General features: G+C 43.4%; 2 protein-coding genes across 3 annotated transcripts; both read right to left on the bottom strand.

Annotated features, from left to right (window-relative positions):
- Positions 1 to 4,993: 4,993 nt before the first annotated feature.
- On the bottom strand, positions 4,994 to 13,128 carry csdc2a (cold shock domain containing C2, RNA binding a). 2 transcript variants are annotated; one of them, XM_068305468.1, is made up of 4 exons: positions 13,068 to 13,128; positions 8,271 to 9,406; positions 7,899 to 8,021; positions 4,994 to 7,220 (listed from the first exon to the last, which is right to left on the bottom strand). In XM_068305468.1, the coding sequence occupies exons 2-4, from the start codon at positions 8,456 to 8,458 to the stop codon at positions 7,058 to 7,060; spliced, it is 474 nt and encodes a 157-aa protein (XP_068161569.1). In that variant the 5' UTR covers positions 8,459 to 9,406; positions 13,068 to 13,128; the 3' UTR covers positions 4,994 to 7,057. The 2 variants fall into 2 exon arrangements, with proteins under 2 accessions (XP_068161569.1, XP_068161570.1); XM_068305469.1 differs by having other exon boundaries at positions 8,271 to 8,686; positions 13,068 to 13,118.
- A 1,383-nt stretch (positions 13,129 to 14,511) lies between these two features.
- On the bottom strand, positions 14,512 to 23,986 carry aco2 (aconitase 2, mitochondrial). Its single transcript, XM_068305136.1, has 17 exons — positions 23,866 to 23,986; positions 22,418 to 22,560; positions 20,958 to 21,216; positions 20,777 to 20,869; positions 20,517 to 20,675; positions 20,239 to 20,389; positions 20,054 to 20,158; positions 19,598 to 19,689; positions 18,246 to 18,351; positions 17,966 to 18,123; positions 17,814 to 17,887; positions 17,634 to 17,745; positions 17,276 to 17,554; positions 17,006 to 17,197; positions 16,685 to 16,817; positions 16,382 to 16,503; positions 14,512 to 16,294 (listed from the first exon to the last, which is right to left on the bottom strand). The coding sequence occupies exons 1-17, from the start codon at positions 23,941 to 23,943 to the stop codon at positions 16,160 to 16,162; spliced, it is 2,391 nt and encodes a 796-aa protein (XP_068161237.1). The 5' UTR covers positions 23,944 to 23,986; the 3' UTR covers positions 14,512 to 16,159.
- Between the last annotated feature and the right edge of the window lie 305 nt (positions 23,987 to 24,291).

Here is a 24,291-nt window from a genome sequence, read left to right as displayed (position 1 = left end):
AATTTCCTCTTTCATTTCCACTCGCTCCTTCTCCTGTTTTCTCTCCTCTGTAATAGGAATTCACAACATTGTTCTTTTCATCATGCTGAGACTGTATAAAGCTGACATGAATCTTATGTTAAACTCTTAGAAATATTGAATACACTTGAAAGTATTGGGAATAGAAGAGCCGGTACCAACAGCAGCACCAGCTGGACAAAAGTACTAAAATAAATGATAACAAAGTAGTTGGTTTTTGCAAACTATGATTCACCCTATTCATTTAATATCATGATTGTGTTTTGTATTTTTTGTTTCGTATTGACTGTGCCATATTTTCTATTTTGTCTCTTAATAATTTTCAGAACATTCAAATACTTGAATTCATGTTTAAATACTAATACAACACAGTTTTTAACAACACTTGCCTACTTTTAGGTGTGTCACGCAGACGCACGCACACACACACACACACACACACACACACACACACACACACACACACACACACACACACACACACACACGCACACACTGACACACTTCCAGGAGGGGATAATAAATCTTTCAGTTTATAACTGAAGTGGTACATTTAGTTCAGTACAGTGGTATTGTACTAAATAGAGTCACAGTTGTTACCTGTCTGTGACTCCCTTCAGCTCATCAAGAGTAACAGAACTGCATGAACACAAAGCTTCATGGAGAGACTGAACAATTAGAAACACATTTTCTGCAGTTTGAGTTCCACTAACTGCACAGTATGATAACTACTGTACCATCTGAGGTCAGAGGTCATCTGTGTGTGTTTTTTTTCACTGCATGTGTCAGAGATAGGCAGACAAGCATGGTCACACAGCATGTAAAGGTCTGAAAGACTCCCGGGGGAAAGGCAGAGTGAGAGAAGGGCAAAGGTTGGTTGTGTCATAAAACTATTGACAGATAAGACCTCATAAACAAACACATGTGTGTCTCAGGTGAGAGACTTCTTCTGGTGTGTGTGTGTGTGTGTGTGTGTGTGTGTGTGTGTGTGTGTGTGTGTGTGTGTGTGTGTGTGTGTGTGTGTGTGTCACAAACACACATCCACAGGAATATAGGAAATAAATCTGGATGACCCCAGGCAATTTACTGTAATATGAAGTCAGCCATTTCATCTGTGTGTAGTAAACACACACACACACACACACACACACACACACACACACACACACACACACACACACACACACACGGGAATTCATTATCAAGTCATTACTTGAAACAATCTCTTTATGGACCGTATCTCTGATCCCGTTCAGTGAGTGTGTCTCTGTTTTACTCACACTGTGACCAGTAGGACTTACCAGTAAATCCAGTGAATGTTAACAGACAGTTTGCTGCTGTACCGAAAATTCAGAGACGTGTGTTTGGGTTGAATGGATGAAAGATTCATGGAGTTTATGTAAAATGTTTCACACAAAAGTGTCAAAACAGACATGAAATGTTCCGGTAGAAGTTCTCAGTCATCGTCACCACAGAGGAAGGAGTTCTGTAACAAGTCTGACGAGACACCGATGAAGAATACACATCAGACTGTCCACAGAAACTAACGCGACCAACATGATTGCAAGGATTAGATTTAGGTTCTGTGGCCTTACAGGATCTTTGTGTGTTGAATTCTGAGTTCTTACGCCAAACAAGAAACAATTCTCTGAAGAAATGAAGAATAGAAGAATAGAAGACCTACCACGATCTGCAAAGCAGGTAGAGAAATATGAGACCCTAAACATGTCAAATATGTAATCTTATGTTAAATAATAAATAAATAATAACATATCAGCCTCTGAAGCAACTGAAATTTTATTTTTAACACCCAAGGAAGAGATGGGAGACAGTATTTATTGTCACAACTGTGTTGAAGGAACAACTAGATTTAATTTCATTTAGATGTGTTTATTTTCCACCTGTCTGATCTGATGACGTAGGGTTACTGAGGAGGGTTCGGATCTGACGTGAACATACGACACAATGAGGAGGTGGTTAAACTGACAGCTGGTGATTTTCTCAGATCATTTCCTGTTTCTGGTTTATGTTCTGTTAAATCTGGTGCTGTGGTGTGTCATTCCTATTAAAACACTTCAAGGCCATACTTCCCACGAAATATGGCTGCAGTGTTTAAACACCGTAGTCCATATAAAACGTCACATGTGAAGACTAAACAAACACCGTCTGCGTGAATCTGATCAAAGTCCTGTGTTTTCTGCATCATGGTTGTGTTGACTTTCTTCATTTTTTTTAGTATTGTTGACTTTTGTACCAATTTTTCTTCACACCTGAAACATGTTTGACCTCAGCATCTGTCAAGTTCAATATTTTTGTATTTAAATTTTACGATATACGATGTGATTGTTCAGCTTTCTTATAGTACAGCTCACTCCCCGTGTCTGCGTGGGTTCTCTCCGGGTTCTCTGGCTTCCTTCCACTTCCAAAAACATGCGCTTCAGGTTAATTGGCCAGCCCCAAATTGTGCGTAGGAGTGAGTGTGTGCGTGGTTGTCTGTCTTTGTATGTAGCTGGTGTCGTGCCCGGAGTTTCCCCCGCCTTACGCCCTATGCCAGCTGGGATAGGCTCCAGCTCCCCGTGACCCACTGTAGCGGATACAGTGGCAGAAAATAAACAACTACAAACTACACACTGCACTGGTCACCCAGATTTTGAGTGTGATGTTCTGTGTGGTCAACTGGGAGGAGTGATGGTTGTGCAGTCTGACGGCCGTGGGCAGCAATAAGGCCTGCGAAAGCGTTTCGTCACGCATTTCGGATGAAGCAACCTATCGCTGAAGGAGCTCCCCAGAGATCTTAATGTGCCCTGCAGAGGGTGGGAGTCGATCTTCATCATTGATGACAGGTTGGCTGTCATCCTCCTCTCTCCAGGGGGCACCCTAGGACAGAGCCCGCCTTTCTAATCAGCATGTCTAATCTTCTCCTGTCAACCGCAGTGATGCTGCTCCCCAAGCAGATGACCCTATGAAAAATAGCTGAGGCCACCACAGTGTCATAGAAAGTCTTCAGGAGTGGCCCCTGCACTCCAAAAGACCTCAGTCTCCTGAGCAGATTGAGTCTGCTCTGACCCTTTTTGTAAATAGAATTTGTGTTGGTAGTCCAGTCCAGTTTATTGTTGAGGTGAACACCCAGGTACTTATACGAGGACACCCCCTCAATGTCTATTCCCTGGACGCTCACTGGTGTAACTGGGCAGAGTGCTCGCCTGCGGAAATCCACCACCAGTTCCTTGGTTTTCCCAGTATTGATCTGGAGGCAGTTCCACTGGGATCAGTCCACACAGTCCTGGGTCAGTTCTCTGTCGTCCCCATCAGTGATGAGGCCGACGATCGCAGAGCCGTCAGAAAACGTCTGCAGGTGACAAGTGGGGGAGTTGTAGGAGAAGTCTGCAGTGTAGAGGGTGAATAGGAAAGGAGCCAGAACCATTCCCTGTGGTGCCCCTGTGGTGCAGAAAACTGTGTTTGACACACAGGCATGGGTCCTCACAAACTATTGGGGGTTGGTTAAATAGTCCAAGATCCAGTCTGTGAGGTGATGATCCAACCCGGTGATCTCCAGCTTTTCCCTCAGCAGTGAATTGTGTTGAAAGCACTGGTGAGATCAAAAAACATGATCCTCACAGTGCTCCCAGGTTTCTCCAGGTGAGACAGAGCTCCACCCTGTTGGCAGGCTGGTAGGCGAACTGGAGTGGGTCCAGTGATGGACTCACCAGGGGGCTGAGATGACAAAGGGCCAGTCGCTACAGGGTCTTCCTCAGGGGGGATGTTAGCGCCACCGGCCGGTAGTTGTAGTATGTCATGTTCGTGTGTACAGTTTTAAGTTGAAGGTGGATATCCTATATCATAACAAAATATAATCCTATATTTTCTACATTGATAGCTCCATTACGGAAACCCCGTTAACTACACCTGCTTTATGGAGCTGCGGACCCTCAGTGTAGACTCACAGGTATGTGGAGGACTGAGCCTTACACATTGCTGACCCTCAGTATAGACTGACAGGCGGTCGGAGGACTGAGCCTTACACACTGCTGACACACAGTGGACAAAGTTGTGGACTGACAACAACACAGTTGTTTCCTGAACAGTCTGTAGAGGAGAGTCGCTGTAAATATAACAAACTACACAACAGAGTTTGTCCGTGACAGCAGGACAGTTGAACTGTTTATCTTTTTATTGAATTAATAAGGAAGGTATTAGATGTTAATTGATTTAAATATATTATGTAAAGGCTGACTCAGAAGTACAGCCTGTACTCACCTCTACTACTCACGATTGTGGGTACATTTACTGCACACAGGAGGTACTCCCACCATACTGGAGTAGTTGTGTTCATCTTTATTTATATATTTATTCCAAGGGTATAATTACTTGTTTGAATGATGATTGTTATTGTTGTTTTTGTTTTCATTAACCCAGCAGTTCATATAAAATAATGCAATTTTCTAATAATATATTACAAAGGCTTCAATACTGGCAAGAAAAGAAAAACACTCTCTTGATCATTTTTCAAGAAATACTGTGAGTTATTTTAGTTTGATTACTTTTGCGGTACCTTTTGCTGCAAATACTGAAATACAGATTTTCAGCTTGACTTATAAAAGACTGTTTCTCCAGTGTTTCTACTTTTACTTTGATGACTGATCACATTGGTCTTTATGCGAGTCTGCTGACTCGGGGTTTCCAGGTCAATGCTTTATGTTGTTTATGTCTGTATTTACTGTCCTCTTGCAGCAGCAGAAAAGATCTTCTGTCAGCCATGGAGAAAAATATAAATCTCATACATGTACAGTTGTGTGTGCGTGCAAACCCAAATGTCTTCTTAGATCCAAACAGCTGTCTGAGACACTGACACTTTCTGCAGGAGGGCTCTCAAAATAGCTGTCCTAGTTATTCCAGACAAAACGTGAGCAGAGTAATAAATAACTAAAAATGATCAACACATTTCCACACAGGTCTGTGAATGCAGTAATGCGTTTTATGCAAACTATAGTTTAATGACAAAAGACAGTGTTACTGTGATTTGACTGAAATAAAAGTGCATCAAACTCAACCGAACTTTCACACTCATGGCACAATAATAAAGGTGCATAGAAGACCTGATGATGCTTCTCTGGAGGATCACCGGTGATTCTACATAACGAAACAGAATCAACACATTCTAGGTAGTTTACAACAAATAGTAAAGAACATGCTGATTAAAAAAAAAAAAAGTGTGTGACAGCACATAGGTAACAATTAAACCCAGGTTTGTGTAGAAATTACAAACTCGTGTTCGGACACAATTCATTTTGTTCTCTGCCAGTCGTGCCATAACAGGAGCAAAGGGTTATCAGCAAGGTAGTAGTATTAAAGTGAGGTTGCACTGTGTTCAAATAGGCTTAAATTAGCACAGATACTTATAAATGTAGCTTTCAAATAGCAAAACCTGATGCTTTCATAGTTACAAATGAAAATAAATAAGTCAATAAATAAATAGCACTTTTAAAATAACATCAGGAAGCTTTAACTGCTACTTTTTTTCTTAGCCTTTCACAGTAACATATCAAACTTACTAAACGCCCCAATGTTTAACTTTGAGCTGAATAAAATCAGCAGATCGTCCTCAGCTCGAGATTCATCTGAAATTTCATATTATTTATCAGCTTATTTTACTTGACTACAGTTAAAATCTGTTTGTTAGAGCTTTATCTTTGAATTGACAAAGTTTAGATATGATTTAAAGATGTAGCTTAAAACATTTGTCCACATTTGTGTTCATATTTATATGAAAGAACTCTCATATTTGTAGGTAAATGTGAAGCGGCAATTTAGCTTAGCCCAGGCAAAAGACGTTGTAGCTTCTAATTTAAGTTTCTTTATAGACTTTATATGGATATAGCGTGACTTCAAGTGGTGTTCTTTCAGTTTCAGATTTAGCATTCACCACTAAGGCATCGGGGGGCATCAATCCTCTTATTTAAATCTCTACTGAATTAACAACTGTAGGTGGAGAACTTCTGATTAAAGCCTTCCTAGTTCCTTGTGACACATGCTTTATGACAACCATCACTGATCACTCCATCATCTGCCCATCTATCACCTTCATCTGCCTCATTTATCAACCCCAACCTCCTATCTGACACCCACACATCATCCAGCTACAGTCTAGCACTAAACCTAGAGCTGGCTACAATAATACTGTTTTTCTACATTTGCTAAAGGGGAACAATCCACTAGTGATATTATGACGGAAAAAAAACAATCCTTATCTGTGGAACCATGCAGCTCCTGAGGAGAGAAGACATTGAAAGGTATTTAGCTTACTTTCCACTGTAAGTGCAAACAGTGTTGATTTTCTGAAGGCAGTGTGATGAAGGCAAATCTGATCATCTGTTCCTGTCAAGTCAAGTCTGATCACAGGCAGGAAACAATGCTTGAATACATGTTTTGCTGCAAGGCAACATTCTCCATCTGTTGTAAACACAGACACAATATGGCTAACTTGAACATTTGTCAATTGGATGTTTGTCACTTTTGGCAGTGGGACAAGATATAGACATCAGTTGGTTGCATTGTTGTAAAAAACAAACAAACTAGAAGTGAGATTCCACTGATGTGACGCCTAAGCGCCTCCTGTCTGTGGCGAGGGTGGGTGGAGGGGACCTTAAAGTGAAACTGGTTCAAACTTCTAAAATGATTCCCAACTCATCCAGAAGTCGCTTTTTGTCAAACAGCCACTGATTCACCAGCTAAAATATTTCTATAGGTTAAAAAAAATAAAATAAAAATGCAACCACAAAGCTGTGAACCCCAAAATTTAACTCCAAGTGTTCGAACCCTAAAGTAAAACATTCAAATCCAAATGATGAGACCGAAACATTCAAACCTGCATTAACATTCTTAATTTCCAACAATAACCTTTGTACGTAAACATTCACAGACATCCACCCTGCTCCTCTTCCTCAGACCAACTACCAAATGTCACTTCCCAAAAACCTTACGCCTAAAATGAAGTTCAGATCCCCTTTGCCTTTCTGGCGTTGCAGGCTGGAGCGTCGGTCTAGGAGCTGATGATCTGACCCGACCAGGTCTCATGCTTGGTGCCTGGATTCAGGTGAGTGATCACCACATCCACCGCCTGGATCTTCTGGTTCTTGGGTGGGATGGGACACACCTTGTATGTGACCTCGTCCCCCTCCATGGGCACGTACTCTCCGTCGATGCTGTCCGGGAAATTAAAGATATTGTTAAATAAATAAATAATAAATAAATAAGAATAAATAAATAATAAATAATTCAAGGTTAAATACAAGGAAAATTGTCTCTGCTGACCATGGAATAAAGTGTGTTCTTCCAGAAACCCACGTCCTGCTTAACCAGGAATGAAGAACGTATTTTAATGAATGACACGTAAAAAACATTTGGTGATTAGCTTAGCATTGGTTCTCCACTGGATCCTTCATTTTCACTTCCCATCATGCAACTTGACCGTGTTTTTAGACCTTCCTTGAATGTTAAAATGTCCTGTGTGTGTGTGTGTGTGTGTGTGTGTGTGTGTGTGTGTGTGTGTGTGTGTGTGTGTGTGTGTGTGTGTGTGTGTGTGTGTGTGTGTGTGTGTGTGTGTGTGTGTGTGTGTGTGTGTGTGTGTGTGTGTGTGTGTGTGTGTGTTAGTTTTCTCTGGGGTCGGGCTGAGACAACGCTGATGATGTAATCAGGGATTTTATTTTGAAACTTTGGAAACTTTCCTTCAGAGTCACATTTCATAATTGATTTCCTGAGTAGGACTGAAGTTTATTGATTACATTTCACTTTCCACCGTTTCACTGTTTGACATTAACGCAACAGAACACTAAACCGTTTTGTATTTTATGAACCACAATAGTAAAAACTGATGTACTCACTCAGAGATGTGGACGAAAATGTCCTCTCCTCCTCGGGAGGGGTGTATGAATCCATGACCCTGAGACCTGGAGAAGTTTTTACACACCCCCTTAAAAACTGGACCTGATTTAGCTCGCACTGTCCTGCAGAGACGGGAAGAAGAAATCATTACGACATTTAAGATATTTCATCTCCTTAAAGTTTTGATGTAATATTTTATAATGAAATGGAAGCTACAGAGGAGTGATTTGGTCTCATTTCATGTCATTTTTATGCGATAAAGCCTACTGTCAAAATGTGTATCTGTAATTATTAGCTTTTACAATAACTGAATAAATACAAAACACAACAAACAGGATGTACGGATGAATGTGGACCTCTGTTCTACTCACGCTGAGTACGTTCGGGTGCGTTTGGTGGGCAGTGGGCTGGGCAGCTCTCCATGCTGAGGAGGTTTCCTCTCCCTCTCCCAAACCCGACTGCCCTCCCTCAGAAAGGGGAAGGAGAGCTGCAGGGGGGGTTGGGGGGACGTCCGTGGCAGAGGGGGGTCCCCCTGTGAGGCAGCATCAGGCTCTGACATCTTGACTGGTTGCAGGTTGTTGTTTTCTTTCTTTTTTTAGGAAGTTTTTTTTTTTTTTTTTTTGAGGCTCCTCCGATGTTACACAAAGAAGGACAGGAAGGAGGGTTACACCTCCAGCATGACAAGTGTGTGTGAGTGTGTGAGTGTGTGTGTGTGTGTGTGTGTGTGTGTGTGTGGAGATGTTCAGAGAGGAATTGCTGGTAGAGGGACGAATGGAGCAACGGTTCCCTGGAATAAAATGGAGCAAGTGAGATGGGAGAGACGACAGGAAGAGAGAGATCACACCATTCAAGTACCAAACAGTGACAGACACAAACCGTCCCGTGTCGGCTGTCAGTTAAATACTTCATTAAATGGATTAAAGGTAAATATACCATTTAGTTCATATTATCAAATGTCTATGTCTATACTTAATCCATCTGACGCATCCAACGGTTGCTGACTGTTAGTACAAAACCATCTCTTTTCTTTTAATGAAATGAACTCTGAGATGTAATATGAACTTTAGAACCTAAAAAAAGTAATTATGGATCCTTAAATAAAGCTTTTTAGAAACAGAACGATTAAAAGGGATGAAACTAGTACCCAGCAATGATGAAGAGAACCAGAACCATTAAGTCTGCTTTGCATTCTTAGCGTTTCCTTGCACTCAGTATCCCTCAAATGCTGAATTTCCCATTTATGAATATTAAATGATGACAAACCACCGTGTTACAACCCGCAGTCCTTCTTTACAACTGGATTCTGCTGGAAACAGAATGAGAGTAACCTGATTCCCAGCACCGGGCTGTGAGGCTGAGATGAAACAACAAGCTGCTTTGTGGAATGGTTCAGTCATTCTGGATGAAGGGGTTTGGTCACCAAACTGGGAGGTGTGAAGTGTACGCAGAAATCTGGTGAGTGTGTTGTTGGTGTTGTCAGCAGTCGGTTCTCGTGTTGATGAGACGCCTGAGGAATGTTTGACAACCACCAATTCACTAACAGAACCACAGACACCAGCAGGACCAACCACACCTCACTCAACGTCTATCTTAATATAGCACTGTGTGTGTGTGTGTGTGTGTGTGTGTGTGTGTGTGTGTGTGTGTGTCTGTGTGTGTGTGTGTGTGTGTGTGTGTGTGTGTGTGTTTGTGGGGTCAGATGGAGGCATCAGACACCAGAGTTACAGATTTAGACAGTACAGAATCCTTCACGTCTCTGAGAGGAATGTGTTTGACCACAAATACATAATAATCAATTGTTCAAGTTTAAATCCTCCAATAATGACTGTACCTGAATAAATGTGTGTTATTTATTTATAAACACACATTTAATCACAATTTTAGGCATTTTCCTTCTTTCCTTTGGACCAAACAAATAAATTCAAAACAAGTAACAAAACAAGGGATGTGAGAAAAATCATCCATCCATCCATCCATCCATCCATCTTCTCCCAGCTGGCTATGGGTGAGTTGCCAGCACATTATGGGATGTAGGAAAAACAACACACACAAATGGACTTTTGTCTCGCTGTTGCATACAATCTATCATTTCTATCCATGTAAAAAATACACTTTGGAAGACAAATAGTGTTGAAAGACAACTTTTCTTGTAGATCAGCTGGAAAATGAACAAAAGCAAGATGATCTATTTTACTATCAAACAGCACTATAACGTTGTACTATGTCGTTTGTGTCTACATCACAACAGCACACTGTTGATGCCGATCGATTTGTTTGAATCATTTCCATCCGTGCTGCTGTCAACATTCTGCAGCGCTCATCATCACCTGATGCTGCAAAAACGACTCTCTGATGGTCCAGATTCCATCTCCTATTGATTTCAGCCGTCAGCTGAAGATTCATATCCGTCCTTTATCCTCTCTTTAAGTAGGAGCACAGAATATATAACAAAGAAAACAAGAACAACAAGGAAGTTAGGAGTCTGGGGACCCTATTTGCCTTTAAAAATACATATAAAGAACCTTTTATGGTTACAGAATGAATGATAATGTTGGTTAAAAACAAATCTGTCTGCTGAGGGAGGTTAATATGATTGTTATATTGTTTTCCAGACACCCTCAGAATGCTGACAAGGTCAACGTCTTCATTTGACTGTCTATAATGTTAACAAACCTCGATGTTCCTGTGAAGAATGTAAACATGGTCACGCTCTTGGTTATATCTGGGACATCTGGACTTTCAGAACGTTGGATGTAAGATGTTGTGACTACACTGATAAGGGAACTGAAGGAACTCTGACAGAAACTTTGAGATTGTATAAGACTGGAGGGCTTCACTGGAAACACATCACATCACATCGGGCTTCCTGCTGATCGATCATGGCGTTTCTGAGCTGGTCATTCCAAGCGACTGATAAAATCTTCTCTACCAGACGAGCTGCTTCTGGTGAGCGCTCATGCCCAGACGGGACCCTGATGTCGGGTTATGGGCTCGACAGCTGGGGCGTGTGGAGATCTTTATGTCTGGCCCCACTGGACGTGGAGGACGTTGAAGATGTGTACCTCTTCGTCGTCATGACAGTGGGGATCATCGTGCTGGGGTTTGCAGGATTCGTGAATTATCGCATGCTGAGAAAAGTGGCGCGTCAGCAGACCAAAGTGAAGGAGAACTGCAACAACGCCGCGGACGCCGCGGTCAGAATGCGAGCCGAACTATCGACGGCCTGCGAGGCCGTCTCACGACTGAAAGCAGAGCTAGCGGCATCCAACGAAGCCACGGCTCGGATGAGCAAAGCCGTGGCTCGGATGAGAGCTGACATCACCAAAACGCTGGATGGGATGGGAAAGAAAGAAAGAGGAGAGGAGTCTGGGACCTGGAACCAGGCTACAGATGGCAGTGGCTGAAAGGAAAGACAGACACAGACTCACACACCACCTCAGCTGGTCATCGCTGATCATTGGTCCGGTCACACACACACACACACATCTGTTGGGACTGAATGGACGGTAGAAACAACAATGTGCCACAACGACTGTCAAATTTGTAAATACATTCAAAAACACTGTAATGAGAGAAGTGTTTACATTGAATTCTAGGGGCAGGGACAACGCACTCGAGACGGCTTCTACCCGTCAGCACTTTGTTTCAGATGTTTTTGATGTTACAAATGAGATGAAGGTGGTGAAGTCTGTTGTAATGATGTGTCTGAAAAAATAAACAAACAAAAAAAAACAAACCTGTAGCTTCACCAGGCAGAACTTTACATTTATCACAGCTGTGAATTAAAACAGCACATTAGACGAGTTATACGAGAGATACAGCAGCAGATCAGTGTTCACTGAGGAAAACGTCACACTGTCATTGTTTTGGTCACTGTCACACACACACAAACACACACACACACACACACACACACACACACACACACACACACACACACACACACACACACACACACACACTCCACAATCAGAAATCAGTGCTGTACTCACACACATGTAGTGTTGCTGTTGTTGTGTATAGTTGTCTATTTCTGGGTTTGAATTCCATCAGATAATGAAAGTTTAATTACATTTTATTCATTTCAGGTAGCACGTTCTGTTCTGTTGCATTGTGGGTGTTATGTTATGTGTGTTGTGACTTTTCAGAAGCATATTTTTCCCCATGGCAGCGTTAAATTGGAAGATTAGGGAACCAGGAGGAGCTGCTGAGGTTTAGGTAGGATGCTGTAAATAGCTGGAGTGAATTTGATCTCTGGATTATAATTTCATTGAGCCAAAAGATCCGGCAAATGGCTGATGAGAGTTTCTTCCATCCACCTGCTCTCATGGATGTTGTTGCCGCGGCGATGATGAGCTCACACGTCTCCCACTCCTGGTATATCTGATTCCACAAGTGATGGATGACCAGGCATAAAAATGAGCCCTAAATAATTAATCAATCTGACTGATCAGACCCTGATCTAACCCTGCAGCGTGTCAGAATCCGATCAGTGGATCAAACATCTGATCTGAACAAGAGGAACCGGAGGAGCTTCAGGACAACAAAAGACCAGAAGTAACCCAGGAGAACCGGGACACTGTGGCTGTGTGTGTGTGCCTGCATCAGCATGGCAGACACGTCTCTACACACACACACACACACACACACACACACACACACACACACACACACACACACACACACACACACACACACACACACACACACACACACACACACACACGCACAGCAGTCCCTTTAAACTTTAGGTTCTATTTAAATCTCACATCTAATTTTCACTAGTTAAATATCTTTCCTGATGTCTGGAGCAGACCGCACTGGGGTCACTGTTTTCTGTCCCCTTCATGTAAATAACATTGATATTCTGGTCACGTGATGTGTAAATAATCTGCATCCACAGGGGGAACGGATTGAACTTTATTTTAACCTGTTAAACACCCATCACAGGGTGTGATTTGTCAGACAGATTAAATAACCCCCCCCTCCTTCCCAGAACATTCTCTCACCAGCGGCTCTCAAAGACCTCATGATGTCCACAAATGATCCCAGACGCGCAGTGAGTGATGACGGGCGACACGCTGCTGCCCCCACCCCACGGAAACCAAAGGTTCGCTCTAACAGCTTCAGATCACCAATAATCGATCAATATCGATGGTTTACCTTACCGTTCAGGGGGCTGATCAGCTGCCAGTCAGACGATCCGCGTCCAGACCTCAGATAGACTCTGGTGGAACGGAAGCGGCGGGGCGGGCGGGGGATGCGGCGGGGCGGGCGGGGGATGCGGCGGGGCGGGCGGGGGATGCGGCGCACACAGGCGGGAGGAAGAGCAGCAAATGAATAGCAGGCGGAGATGGTGCTGGAGGGTGGGGGGCCCCAGGAGGGTGGGGGGGTCCCACAGGACAGACGGCTCCTTGTTCTCCTTCATGGCTGGACACGTTTATTTCTGATCAGAATGGTGACATTTAATTCACCAGCGCCGCCGGTCACGTGACCACCCGCAGCTCTAGTTTGCGGGACTGGAAACCCGAAATCTAAACCAGACCAGCAAAGATCTAAATTATCTGCTTTAAAACCATACACGGTTCCGTTGTTTTCTTGTTACTTCTTCAGCTTTCTGATTCAGGAAACGTTTTGTTTGTTTGTTTGTCACTTCCTATTCGGACCTACTGTAATGAACCCGGAGCGCTCCTGAACATCCTCCACCTATCAGAAGGCGGTGGAGGTGTCCCTCCGTGGGACTCGACCCTATCAGGTGTAGGTGTCTCTTTTCTTCTGTGGAAATTGTCCTTTTTTTTTTCTTGTCGTTTTCAGAACACTTCCTGTTAGTCTCTAATTCTGTTATTTATTTTTTAAAGGCATCCAAACTAACAAAGCTGTCATAGTTAGAACTGAGAGTTGATTTGACACCATTAGGTGTTTGTTTGTTTGATATTTGCCTGATTTGTCTCCATTGATAATTATACACTTTATTTCTGAACTTAAAAAAAACACAACTAAGGTTACTATTCAAAACAAGGATCACAGAATTTGAGAGATAAATAACATCAAATGTGGATAGAAAAACAGATTGCAGAATGAGGCAACGATATATCAACATAACTTATTCCAGGCCTTTGTCTGGTTTTAGCTTTTCATGTATGAAATTCCAGAATCAACTTCCTGAGACATTTCTGTTTGCAGTTTGAAGCCTGGCATCCCTGCTGAGACTGTTGCCCCGCGACCCGCCCCGGATAAGCGGTTGATGATGGATGGATGGATGGATGGATGAAGCCAGAAGACAGTTGTTGTTTTTTATCAACGGTGTCGACGTTCAGGCCTGAGCATCCACTGACTGTGATCTGCTCAGAAGGACTGAAGGACTGATTCTTGACTGGACAAACTGCTTCTACACACGATCAAAAGCAAACCTGACTCTGTGATAATTCATATACGCCAGACATGAAAAGAAAATCAAAGAAAAAAATAAATCAAGTGGATGTTTCCTTTTCTGTGGAGGAAAACCAGACCCGATTCTTTTCCCCCTCTAGATTCTGACTGTATTTACGTCTGAGCTATCAATTCCTTTTCCCAAATCTCATGTAAAGTAAGCATAATAATCCACCATTAAAAATCAGGATGTTATTCTGGTTTTATTGCTTTGTTCATCCGCTCTTGCACATAATTCAGACGCTGTTGATTCACTGGTTTAACAAAGACAAATAATCGGTAAATCACACCATCTCCTCTCAGTGTCTCTGCCAGTAACTTCTCAACAGAAGTATGAGTCACATCCCTAGAGCCATAATGAGTGAGATCTGTGAATTTTTATTTTACAACCCCCTAATATTTATGACAGATGTAAATAGTAATCTGGGAGCAGAAAAACTAAATGCACACAGAGACAGACACACAGCAGCTTAGAGGAGGAGCGATCCCAAGTCGTGGTGTTTTAAATTCAGTCATATTCAGAGGATTAAAACCAGCTGAGGACAATCTGGGATCTTCAGCTTCATTTAATGCCATTATATTAAAAGCCACTTATTGCAGAAGAAAAGGGGAACTGGGAACATGGATTAGAAGATGATACAACGCAAAGCTTTCCCTTTTTGAGAAGAACAACCCGTCTTATGTAAAAGATAAGAGATCTGGACCTTTTGCAGGAAAAAATATAAATAACTGAAACACACAGAATGTTTGACCTTGTAGAGATTAGGATTGAAGAGGAGGGCAGTGATGGTATCAGTAAAGAAGAGATTGTGACGGGATTCTGTTTAAAAGCACAAAAATCCTTCTGTAGGAAGAGTCAACAACGTCTCTAAGACCTTCAATAAACCATGATGGATGAAACCATATAGAAACAAAAGCTGACCTCTACATACTGTCACATACAGTACACACACAAAACACACCACCAGTACCTCTGTCATGATACAGTAGAATAACTTATAGCATGAATAGAAGCATTCATTTATGTGGTTTGCTGCGGGCAAAACAAATGAACGTTTAGTTTCTGCTTTTGGGTGCAGAAACAACTGAAATCAGTCCCGACCGGCTGGAGACAATAATAATACCGCTACGTGCTACGGTATGGGTAAGGATAGATGGAGCTACAAGCTACACTCCGTTAGCTTCATTTAGCTTTCCACTGATTTTCTGGCTCTCAAAATGCCTTATGTACTCGTCCAACTTCCTGCATTTCCCAGAATGCCTTTCAACAATCCCTACAAACAAGCGGATCTGATTCAAAGCTGCCTTCAGTGGGCATTAATATGAAGCGAGTGGCTTTAGACGATATAGAACCCACTGAACGAACGAGCTCACGTGATCAATGCAAGTACAAATGAACAAGCAGACTCGCTAACACAACCTACACTCTACGGCAGAGTGGAGCAGAGCGCTGAAACACTCCACTCTGAAGTGGTTTCCAGTTTGAACAGGTTCAAAACACAAGACGCACCATAGCTGGTAGATTAGCATGTAGCTCAGGTCAAAGGTTACAGCGTGTGTGTGGTGTGGGTGTCCTTTGTTAAATGTTCCTAACTTATCACCACTGTTTGACTTTAAACATAGCAGCGTTAATGTCTCTTCATCTTTAGAAGATGAATGTAGTCTGACTTCATCCACTGACAGCTGTTGGAGGTTTACTGACGCTCTGCTTGAGTTCATCCACGCTGTGTGCAAACGCAGGAATGGACCCCCTACTTCCCCCTTCCTCTTCCCCACAGTCCTCACTCTCAAAACCCTCCTCCTCTACGATCAGTCTCCCTTCTCCTCTTCCTCAGTGCTGCAGCTCCTTCATCCTGTTGAGGGCGGAGCCAGCTCGGAACCATTCCAGCTGTGTGTCGTTGAAGCTGTGGTTGAGTTCCAGGGTCTCCTCGCTGCCGTCCCTGTGCTTCACGACGGCCACCAGAGGCTGGGGACAACCGGACAAGTTGTCAGTACAGACGCGTCCGTTAACCAGCTAGAGGAAGTCGTTGTTCTAGCGTGATGCCATGCTCACCTTCCCTGGAATGAATGTTTTGAGTCCTGTGATGGAGATCTGGTCGTCCGGACGAATCTTGTCATAATCTGATGGGTTGCTGAAGGTCAGAGGCAGCAGACCCTGTTTCTTCAGGTTGGTTTCTGGGGGACAGGAGGGAACATGTTTGGATTATGAGAGAATGACTTGAATCAAACCAAAACTTTTGGTAAAATTCATCGTTATACTACATCCACACAGGAAAATCTAAAAAAAAAAGAAAAAAAAAGTGCTCATTAAATTAGCAGATTTTATGAGACAACAGCTCCTCTTGTTTGGGAGTACCGTGGATTCTAGCGAAGCTCTTTACGATGATGGCTCTTCCTCCCAGATGCCTGGGCTCCAACGCCGCATGTTCTCTGCTGGAACCCTCACCGTAGTTGTCGTCTCCGACCACAACCCAGGAAACGCTGTTCGCCTGCACAAAACAGGATGGAGAGAATGTTAAGCACTCAACGTTTAGTGGTTGGAGGTTTTCTTGAAAATGACATCAATGATAAGTTTGATGAATCATTTTCTACCCCCACAATGGAGTAATCAATGACGGCTCCCAGGTAACAGTGAGAACAGAACGCTCCTCAGATGGGATTTATCGGGTTTCCTCACCTTGTAGTGCCGGGCCACGTCAGGGACTCCGCCGTAATCCCCTGTCAGGTGGTTCTTGATTTTGTTGATGGCATCGTTCTCGCTGTTGACGGCGCCGATCAGCATGTTGTTGGAGATGTTATCCAAGTGTCCTCGGAACTTCAGCCACGGCCCAGCAGCACTGATGTGGTCCGTGGTGCATTTACCCTTGACCTGCAGGGGCAGAAAAGGAGAGTTTAAAAGGTTTCCATTGTAAGATTGAGGGTGGGGGGGCAGTCTCCGTGTCCTGACCTTGATGAGGACCTTCAAGTCCTCCAGATCATTCCCACTCCATTTGTCAAAAGGCTCCAGAAGCTGTAGGCGGTTGCTCTGAGGGCTGACGTCAACATTAAGGTTGCTGCCATCAGTGGGCGGGTGCTGGTAGGTGTCCTGACCCGGGTCAAAGTCCCTGGCAGGAAGCTCATCTCCGTTGGGGGGATCCAGTTTGAACTTCTCGCCGCTGGGTGCTGTGAGGTAGTCCGTCTCCGGGTTGAAGTCCAGCGAACCGGCGATGGCAAGGGCAGTGACGATCTGAGGGTAGAGAGACTCGTTCAGCTTCAGGCCTGAGGGTGAAGATCCAGTCATGTCGACTGATCTAGTGTGACTTTACCTCGGGGGAGGTCACGAAGGCGTGCGTCGCAGGGTTAGCATCGTTCCTGGCAGTGAAGTTTCTGTTGAAGGAAGTGACGATCGTGTTCTTTTCTCCTTTCTTCACGTCGCGCCTGAAATTAAAGACACATGATGAAGGAAAATGGAACCAATCATACCTCAAACGCTTTCATGCACCCACCTGTCCCACTGTCCGATACAGGGTCCGCACGCGTTTGCCAACACCACACCTCCGACATCACCGAGGATCTTGGACTACAGGAAGACAGGAAGATGTTGGAGCTTTCATCACATCACTTAGAGGGATGTCTTTCATCGAGCGCTGACACTCACGTATCCATCTCTTTCAATGGTGGCACGAATCTGCTCGGAGCCGGGGGTGACTGTAAACTGAGCTTTACACCGCAGGCCTTTATCCAATGCCTGTTTGGCCACGGAAGCAGCGCGGCCCATATCCTCGTAGCTGGAGTTGGTACAGCTGCCGATCAGGCCTGAGGGGGAGAAGTAAATCTGATATTGTTCTGCTGAAACAAGATGGTGATCATTTGTATTTACATTCTGACAGGAGCATGATGAACGCTGTGCCACCTGTCCATCGCCAGTCAGCTCTTACCGACTTTGACCTCTAGCGGCCAGCCGTTCTTCTCAGCAACGGCCCCAACTTCAGACACAGGGTGAGCCAGGTCTGGGGTAAAGGGTCCATTGATGTGGGGCTTCAGCTACAGAAAGAACATTCACAGATAAGATAAACTCTGAAAATGACTTAATAACAGTCATGTTCACACAGAGACTTTTTAACAAGACCCAAAATTAACATGAGTAACGAAGTGAACGGTTGAAAATGTGAAATGCTTCCAAAGAAAAGCCGTTATGACCGGTGTGTGATTGGACTGGAGCCAGTGAACAAGCGCAGGTGTCAGAACAGGCTAACATAAACCATATCGCAGGTGAGATTTCTAACAACTATAAGCGGCCTGACTGTATCTGTCACTTTATAAACATCGCAAAAAACTATGCTTGCAACATCCTGCTCATCTCCACCAATAAGAGTTTTCTGAGCATTAGTTTGATTAAATAGATGGACTGAGATAAAGAGAGGCTATCTTTATGTTCCAGTAAACTGAGTACAAAAACTCTTCACTTCTTACCTTCGTCCACTGAAATGCAACATGAAATAAATCAAATAAAGACACGGTAGATAAAATAAACGGACCATAGTAGGTTACTTCCAACTTTTTCTTTTCCTTTCGGCTTTTCCCTTCAGAGGTCGCCACAGCGAATCAATTTCCTCCATCTAGCCCTGTCCTTTGAATCCTCTTCTCTCACACCAACTACCTTCATGTCTTCTCTCATTACATCCATAAACCTCCTCTTTGGTCTTCCTCTAGGCCTCCTGCCTGGCAGTTCAAAACTCAGCATCCTTCTACCAATATATTCACTATCTCTCCTCTGGACATGTCTAAACCATCTCAGTCTGGCCTCTCTGACTTTATCTCCAAAACCTCTAACATGTGCTGTCCCTCTGATGTACTCATTCCTGATCCTATCCTTCCTGGTCACTCCCAGAGAGAACCTCAGCATCTTCATCTCTGCTACCTCCAGCTCTGTCTCCTGTCTTTTCCTCAGTGACACTGTCTCTAGACCAAACAACATCACTGGTCTCACCAGTTTTGTACACCTTTCCTTTCATTTTAGCTGAAACTCTTCTATCACACATCACACCTGACACTTTTCTCCACCCGTTCCATCCTGCCTGTACACGATTCTTCACCTCTTTTCCACACTCTCCATTGCTCTGGACTGTTGAGCGTAAGTACTTAAAATCCTCCACCTTCAGTTTTGATAATTAGATGTGAATCATCCTTGGCTTTGCTTCATGATGCTCCGTCTACTTCTTATTGCCGTCCACTCTGAACTATCCAAAGAAGACAGACACGATAAAAGATCCTTTTGAAATGAACCAACCTCGTCCAGGTTGAGCTCAATGATCTGGTCGTACTCGCAGCCTTCATCTGGTACCAGCAAGTTGGAATATTCATCAGCCAGTGCAGCAATCTCTGAGATGAAACAAGAGGATGAGGATTTAGAGACAGGCTTTACAAACAAACTTTCATTTACAAAGTCAGTTTCCAGGTAAACAACCACAAACACATAGTTTGAACTATTTAAAACTATTCTAATTCCACTGTGACTTTATTTCCAGCAACATTTGATGATTTGAAATTGTTGTTTCAGGAAATGATCATGTTTATATTTCTACATCTGAAGCAGAAATCTGATTTCTCTGTGACAAAATACATTTGCGATTATTGTATACAGTTGCAACCTGAAGCATTACATGTGAGCACAGATGTACCAGGTGGTAAAAAAATAAAAAGTCTAAATGATATGTCGTGGTGAAGGATGAAGCTCTAAACATACGTCCACGTCCAGTCTTCTCCAGGTACGTCTTCATGCGGTGGTTGTAGGGAAACACAGACGTCGTGGCTCCAATCTCTGCTCCCATGTTGCAAATGGTTGCCATTCCTGTGGAAATCACATGACAAAGAACAGGTGAATTTATGAACTAAACAGCAAAATTATCATTAAAATTATTCTTTACTAACCTGTGCAGGAAATGGAGTCAACTCCTGGACCGTGGTACTCTACAATGGCTCCTGTGCCTCCCTTTACAGTTAGGATGCCGGCAACCTTCAAGATGATGTCCTTCGGAGACGTCCAGCCTGAAAGTGTGCCGGTCAGCTTCACACCGATCACCTGAGTGGAAAATCACATAAAAGCAAGAGAAAAGCAAACTACTGTTAGGATGGACAAAGAACAGATAGAAACCTAGAGGATACGGAAAAAGTGGAGCATGTGGACAAAAATGTTGTGTTCTGATCACCTTGGGACACTTCAGCTCCCAGGGGATTCCTGCCATTACATCAACCGCATCTGCTCCTCCAACGCCGATGCAAATGGCACCAAGACCACCTCCGTTTGGTGTGTGGGAGTCTGTGCCAATTAGCATTACTCCTGGGTAGGCGTAGTTCTCCAGGATGATCTGGTGGTACAGGAAATAGAAGCATTAGTGAGCTGAACTTACAGCAGCTCTAACAACTATTATGTTGAGGTGCTGCTTTCAGACATTCAGAGATTATCAACCTGGTGGATGATTCCTGAGCCTGGTTTCCAGAAGCCAACTCCGTATTTTGCTGCAGAGGTTGCCAGGAAGTTGTAGACCTCAGAGTTGACTTCCTACAATGTGAAACACGAAGCCAATGAATGCGAACAAGTCACACTTTATTTTAGTGAATAATTACCACAAACAAATACAATCCCTAACCTTTGCTCTGGCGAGATCCTGCTCTCCTCCGATCTGGGCCTCGATCAGGTGATCACAGTGAATGGTGGAGGGCACGGCCACCTTCGGTAGGCCGCTGCTGATGAACTGTAACATCGCCATCTGGGCTGTGGCGTCCTGCATGGCCACGCGGTCCGGATGCAGCCGCAAGTAAGTGCGGCCGCGGTCGATGTCCTGGTTGTGGGGGTCATCGAGATGGCCGTACACGATCTTCTCTGACAGAGTGAGAGGCCGATTGAGTCTGGACAGGAAATGAAAGGCAGCCATATTAGTCCACTGCCAGGTGACAGGATGTTCAGGGTAAAGGCAACAGTACGTACATTATCACCAGATCATGTAAAGAGCAGACAAACAGTGACTGGATCAAATACCAGCCCAAAGCCGTGGAGGGCCTGAAAGCTTTTTGGGACTGTACCAACTTTCAGGAATGCTACCAAAGATGACATTACAGTGACTGTGATGTCATACATCAGCTTCTATGAAGACTGCTGCATAACAACACACAGGGTATGTTGTAACGATGACAAACCCTGGTTCACAGCCAAACTCAGACAGCTGAGGACGCAGAAAAAATAGGAATGATATTTAGGAGTGGGAACGAGGACAGATTTAAGAGCTGAAGTAGAGGTTGAGCAGGGCTGTGAGAGATGATTAACAACTGTATTCTGAGAAATCAAACCACCAGTTCTCATCTGATGATTCTGTCTGTGTGGGAAGGTCCACAGAAAATCACAGACTACGACCTAAAATGCCCACATCACCAACAACATGAACTGGTTTTACTACTCATTTAAAAGACAATGGGACAGTCCTGACAACATCACCCACAACACCTTCCACCACCTCAGCGGGGGTTCCGATCTCCTCAAAGCCATGATCTCCAATTCAGCAGAGAGACATCAACAAAATCTTCAAAAGGCAGAACCCCCATGAGGCAGCAGGACCAGACTACACATGTCCCTCCACCCCAAATCACTGAGTTCACACACATCTGCAACACCTCACTGGAGACATGCCAAACCCGTCCCAAAGAAACCACAGATTACAGTACTGGACTCAAAGACTGCAGACCCCCCTCCCCCACCACCACCAAACCACAGTCAAATCATGTAAATGACAACTTGTCTGACATTAAAGCCCGACTCAGATCCAGATCTTATCTCTCTTCATCTCACAGTACAGTAAATCCACTAGTTTCCTCCTGTATCCCTTCATCATATCCTCCTCTAATTAGTACCTTATACCAGGAGCGATTACATGGTTGAATAAACAGAAGTCACTGTTCTACACATTTGTCTATGAAGTACACACAACCTCAAAAGAACAAGAACTTAAGAGCTGTCCTTTTGTCTCAGGCTGACTAGAACTGGTACCAGTACGATTAAAGAGTATGGTTAAGTTTAAACACACACAAGAAAAGAGCCAACAATGACATCACTGACCTTTTGCGCACAATGTCGACGTTGGATTGGAGCCTCTCGTAGTTGATGAAGGACATGGGCTCAAAGCGACTCATGGACACGTTGGCCTTGGCTCTGTAGGCTGCTGATACATGCAGGCGCCGCGCTCCATGGCCCAGGGCCAGCTGCACAGAACAGCACAGGAAACATGGACTCACACAGGAATATTATCTGAAGACATGTCTTTATTCAAGTTTCAGGTCTGCATTCTTATTTAGAACACATTGGACTAAAAGAGCGTGTAAAAATGTGTATTAACAAAGTCATAACAATGTGTAGAAAATCATGATGACATGTGGAAAAGACATGTAAATGGTTGACGCCTCAGACATCAGTCTCAACCTGGAGAATCGAGATACTGGTATACATAATATTAACTACGTAATATTAATATTAACGTAATATTAACTTTTCCTGTGTAACCCCCCCCCACACACACACACACCACCTTTGCCCAGCAGAAGAGCTCCTTCAGTGGCAGACTGCTGTCACAGATCCTCCAGAGAGACTGAGGACCTCCTTTGTGCCCAGTGCCACCAGTGCCATATTTATGTAATTATGTAACAAATTTTAGTCAATGTCAGCTACTGTTATGTACATTCATGTTTTTTTGTGAGTAAATAATATATTGAATTTCCTTCTAGATAAATAAAGTATCCATCCATCCATCTACAACGTGCGGACACAACTCCACCAACATAATCTGTAAACCCACAAGGTTATAACGGAGTGTCTTTATAACAACAGATTTTGTGCGTTATACTGTAGATCCGCCCTTATCTGATAGTTAACACACCGATATCAGTGTTTAAGATTCTTGCCTTATCTTCCACGTTGTTCTTCACATTGATTGTGAACACAGTATCCTCTCGTGTCCTTACTTCAGTTTTTACAGCCTAGCGTTCATCCGCCTGGTATATTGTGAGATTTCCATTCCTACTCTCTCTTCGTTCATGACTGTCTTCTTGTTCAGCCACGGTCTTTCACAAACCCAGAGACAGCTTATGTTAGATCATCCATGCATTTATCGTGATGACCTAAGAAACACGTTTTCTGCCTCTTCCCTCACACGCCGCTCGTTGAGCATGCCGGTTGTTCTAACCTTGGTTAACCTTGTTATGAGACACCGAAGCTCAGTTTAAGAGCATAAAGCTGCTATGTCCATGTTAGAGACGAGGATATATTAGCAGCAGGCTTCAGAAAAGGGAGACATGAGCTGTGTGAAGCCAGAAACACGAGTTATAACGCTTTCAGTGCAGTCAGGACACAATGACCTGTGCAGCACACCGGTGACTTTCTGTCTTCATTGATCCCCTACAACAGATTTAAGAGCTTTAAGAACAACTTATTAGTGTCTGAATGAATTTCTAGCGATTTCTAGCCTGTGCGTAGACAAAATTACGCTGAAAATAGTTAAAGTTGCCATTTACCTGAAGCCGGGCGGCGACGAGACAGTAAGTTGCCATTTTGTTCACTGACAAAGATGTGTCGCTCTGGAGTGACGTCATAGGTTTATAAACAGAGCCCGTCCCGTTCCTTTAAGGACAAAAGATCAAACGGCAAATATTTAGAGTAGTTTGGATTTTAATCTATGATTTGCTGACTTTGTAGCAATTATTTTATTTATTTTAATAATTTAATAAGTTTTTGATTAAATTTTAGTGTAATATAGATCTTAAATTGTTTTTTTATTTTTATGAGACTGAGAGGATGACAACGTCATTCTTGTTTATGTATTTACTCTAGCCTAATACAGGTACGACTAAAAAACAATTTGTTGCCACTTCTTCTTCACTTCTTAGACATTGAAAACACTTCCATGGACGGAAATAAAAATCTTACACCTAAACTATTGA

This window comes from Antennarius striatus, chromosome 21 (genome assembly GCF_040054535.1).
Source record: "Antennarius striatus isolate MH-2024 chromosome 21, ASM4005453v1, whole genome shotgun sequence".
NCBI classification, from domain to species: domain Eukaryota; kingdom Metazoa; phylum Chordata; class Actinopteri; order Lophiiformes; family Antennariidae; genus Antennarius; species Antennarius striatus.
Note: the sequence above shows the minus strand (reverse complement) of the source record. Positions and strands in the feature narration are given on the sequence as shown.

Bases quoted from the DNA above. Each gene is read 5' to 3' on its own strand.
- csdc2a (XM_068305468.1), bottom strand. From the start codon at position 8,458: ATGTCAGAGCCTGATGCTGCCTCACAGGGGGACCCCCCTCTGCCACGG. The intron at 8,022-8,270 runs GTGAGTAGAACA...CCGTCTCTGCAG, and splicing joins CGCACCCGAACGTACTCAGC to GACAGTGCGAGCTAAATCAG. The intron at 7,221-7,898 runs GTGAGTACATCA...TTTCCCGGACAG, and splicing joins ATTTTCGTCCACATCTCTGA to CATCGACGGAGAGTACGTGC.
- aco2 (XM_068305136.1), bottom strand. From the start codon at position 23,943: ATGACGTCACTCCAGAGCGACACATCTTTGTCAGTGAACAAAATGGCA. The intron at 20,390-20,516 runs GTGATCAGAACA...TTTTCCACTCAG, and splicing joins GGGAGCTGAAGTGTCCCAAG to GTGATCGGTGTGAAGCTGAC. The intron at 18,124-18,245 runs GTAAGAGCTGAC...TCTCCCCCTCAG, and splicing joins GCCGCTAGAGGTCAAAGTCG to GCCTGATCGGCAGCTGTACC.